This window comes from Volvox carteri, assembly GCF_000143455.1.
Source record: "Volvox carteri f. nagariensis unplaced genomic scaffold VOLCAscaffold_36, whole genome shotgun sequence".
NCBI lineage: Eukaryota > Viridiplantae > Chlorophyta > Chlorophyceae > Chlamydomonadales > Volvocaceae > Volvox > Volvox carteri.
The window spans coordinates 1,091,334-1,093,264 of NW_003307579.1; the positions used below are offsets into that span (position 1 = coordinate 1,091,334).

The 1,931-nt window shown below is 65.1% G+C and overlaps 1 protein-coding gene across 1 annotated transcript in view; it reads left to right on the forward strand.

Moving 5' to 3' along the window:
* VOLCADRAFT_63727 (uncharacterized protein) overlaps nt 1-1,077 on the forward strand; it is a gene marked incomplete at both ends in the record, with an annotated part of 5,970 nt that extends 4,893 nt beyond the window's left edge. Inside the window, 2 exons of the mRNA XM_002953416.1 lie at nt 158-347; nt 869-1,077. Of these exons, the coding sequence (XP_002953462.1) occupies nt 158-347; nt 869-1,077 (399 nt within the window). The remainder of the gene's footprint in view (nt 1-157; nt 348-868) is intronic.
* Nucleotides 1,078-1,931: the final 854 nt, after the last annotated feature.

A 1,931-nucleotide genomic window follows, 5' to 3' on the forward strand; every position in this document is an offset into this window, starting at 1 on the left:
TCGTAACCCCCCCCCAATCCCACCCCCAGCAGCCGCTCCACCTCCTGACTCAACCTCCCCCTGGCTTCTCTTGGCCCTCCGACGTCAGTGATGTGTTCGCAACCCTTTTTTCCCTTTCCTTCCCTCTCTGACCGCCCCCCCCCCCGCCCCCCTCCAGCCCCTCCACACGGTTACGGCGTCCACCTCTCTGACCACCGCCCTGGCGCTGCTGCTGGAGGCGGGGGTGTCCGCGCTGCCGGTCGTGGATGAGAAGCGGTGTCTGGTGGACGTGTATGCGAGGAGCCAGATCACCGACCTGTGCAAGGGGGGCGCGTACAACAGGCTCCAGTGGGAGGACGTGACGGTGGGTCTAGTCTAGTCGTACAATGTACGGGTCGATGAGTCTGACCCGGGGGGGAATGAGGGGGGAATTGGGGGCGGGCCTGCCGATAGGGGAGAGGGGGGTTGGGGCGTGGTAAGGCTTCAAGGGAGAGGGGAAAGTTGACAAGGCGAGCGTGTTGGGTGGGGGGGAGAGAGAGTGACACAAATATGCACACTGGCATCCGCGGCAAATTGCGTCACGACGCGGCTCATGTTATTAATAGTACATTCAGTCAGGCAAACGGGTCGGCAGACAGACAATACACACGCGTCCTGGTTTGGTTGTTGCAGGTGGGTCAGGGTCTGTCCCTCTCTCACAACAGCCCAGTGTCCTGGGCCCAGGCGCCCGGGGGAGCTGCAGGACTCGCAGTTGGAACCGCAGCCAACACGCAGCCGCCGGGGATGGGCGGAATATCGGCGGAGTTTGCGGCGGCGGCAGCTGCAACCGCCGGCGGAGGCGGAGCCGTTGGTGCTGCCTCCGGCGGCGCGGCAGGCGGCGGCGGCGGAGCCGCTTCCAACTCCGCCGCCACCGGCGGTTCCCTCTCTTCGCAGCTGGGCGCTCGTGTGTGGGTTGTGACCAAGGACGACACGCTGCGGACGGTGGTTGAGAGGTTGGCGGTGCCGGGGGTTAGGCGGTTGGTGGTTGTGCATCCGGAGACGAGGCGAGTGGAGGGGATCATCTCCTTGTCGGATGTGGCGCAGTACCTCTTCTTGTAGTGGAGCGGGGCGGCGAGTGCGCGTGTCGGCGCGAGCTGCCGTCGCTACTGCCGTACCCGGGCTTGACGAGATCACGTCGTGTCCTGGGGGGTTTGTACTCCTGGGGGCCCGTTGTGCGTCCCGTCGAGGGGAGGAGCGATAGATGGCTGCTGTGTAGCTGGGGCATGTGAGCCGCTTCTGCTGCTCCCACCTCCCCACCCACCCACCACGCACCTGACTCCCTTAGGCTTCGGAAGCTCTCCTCGCCTGGCACAGTGTGGTGTGGTGTGGTGAGGGTGTTTCACTGATCTGGGCCGCAGGGGGGGGGAGAGACTGGAGCGGTGTGGTGGTGCTGCTGCTGGTGTTGTTGTTGCGGTGCGGTGTGTTACCCAGCTGGAATGGTGGAGCTGCATGGAGGTGACCGGAGTCGCGTGTGGTGGTGGTGGTGGTGGGGGGGGGGACGGCCGGCGCCATGTTTACCTCCTCTGCGTGACCGAGGTAGGGGGGAGGTGGGGGACTACGTGGGTGATGTGGGATCCCCGGAGTTGTACTGCCCAAGCCGTGGGGAGTAGATAGAACTCCCGCGCCCCATTCCCGCGCCTCCCCGTCCTCCTCCTGTCACCCCGGGGTGGAGGGGCCGCAGTAGGGGCCGCGATAACTCTTAACCGCTGGTTCGTGCCGGTGGTGGTGGTGATGGTGGTGGTGGTGAGACTCTAATCATGAGCTGAGGATGCTCATCCTATGAGATGGTGAGTCATGACGGTAGGGACTGGGGTGGTGTAGAACGGGGGGTTGTTGGAGGGGAGGAGCACGGGCATGCGGGTTCATTATCGAGGGGGGGGGGCGGGGGGGGGGGCGATTCCGCTGTGTGTGTG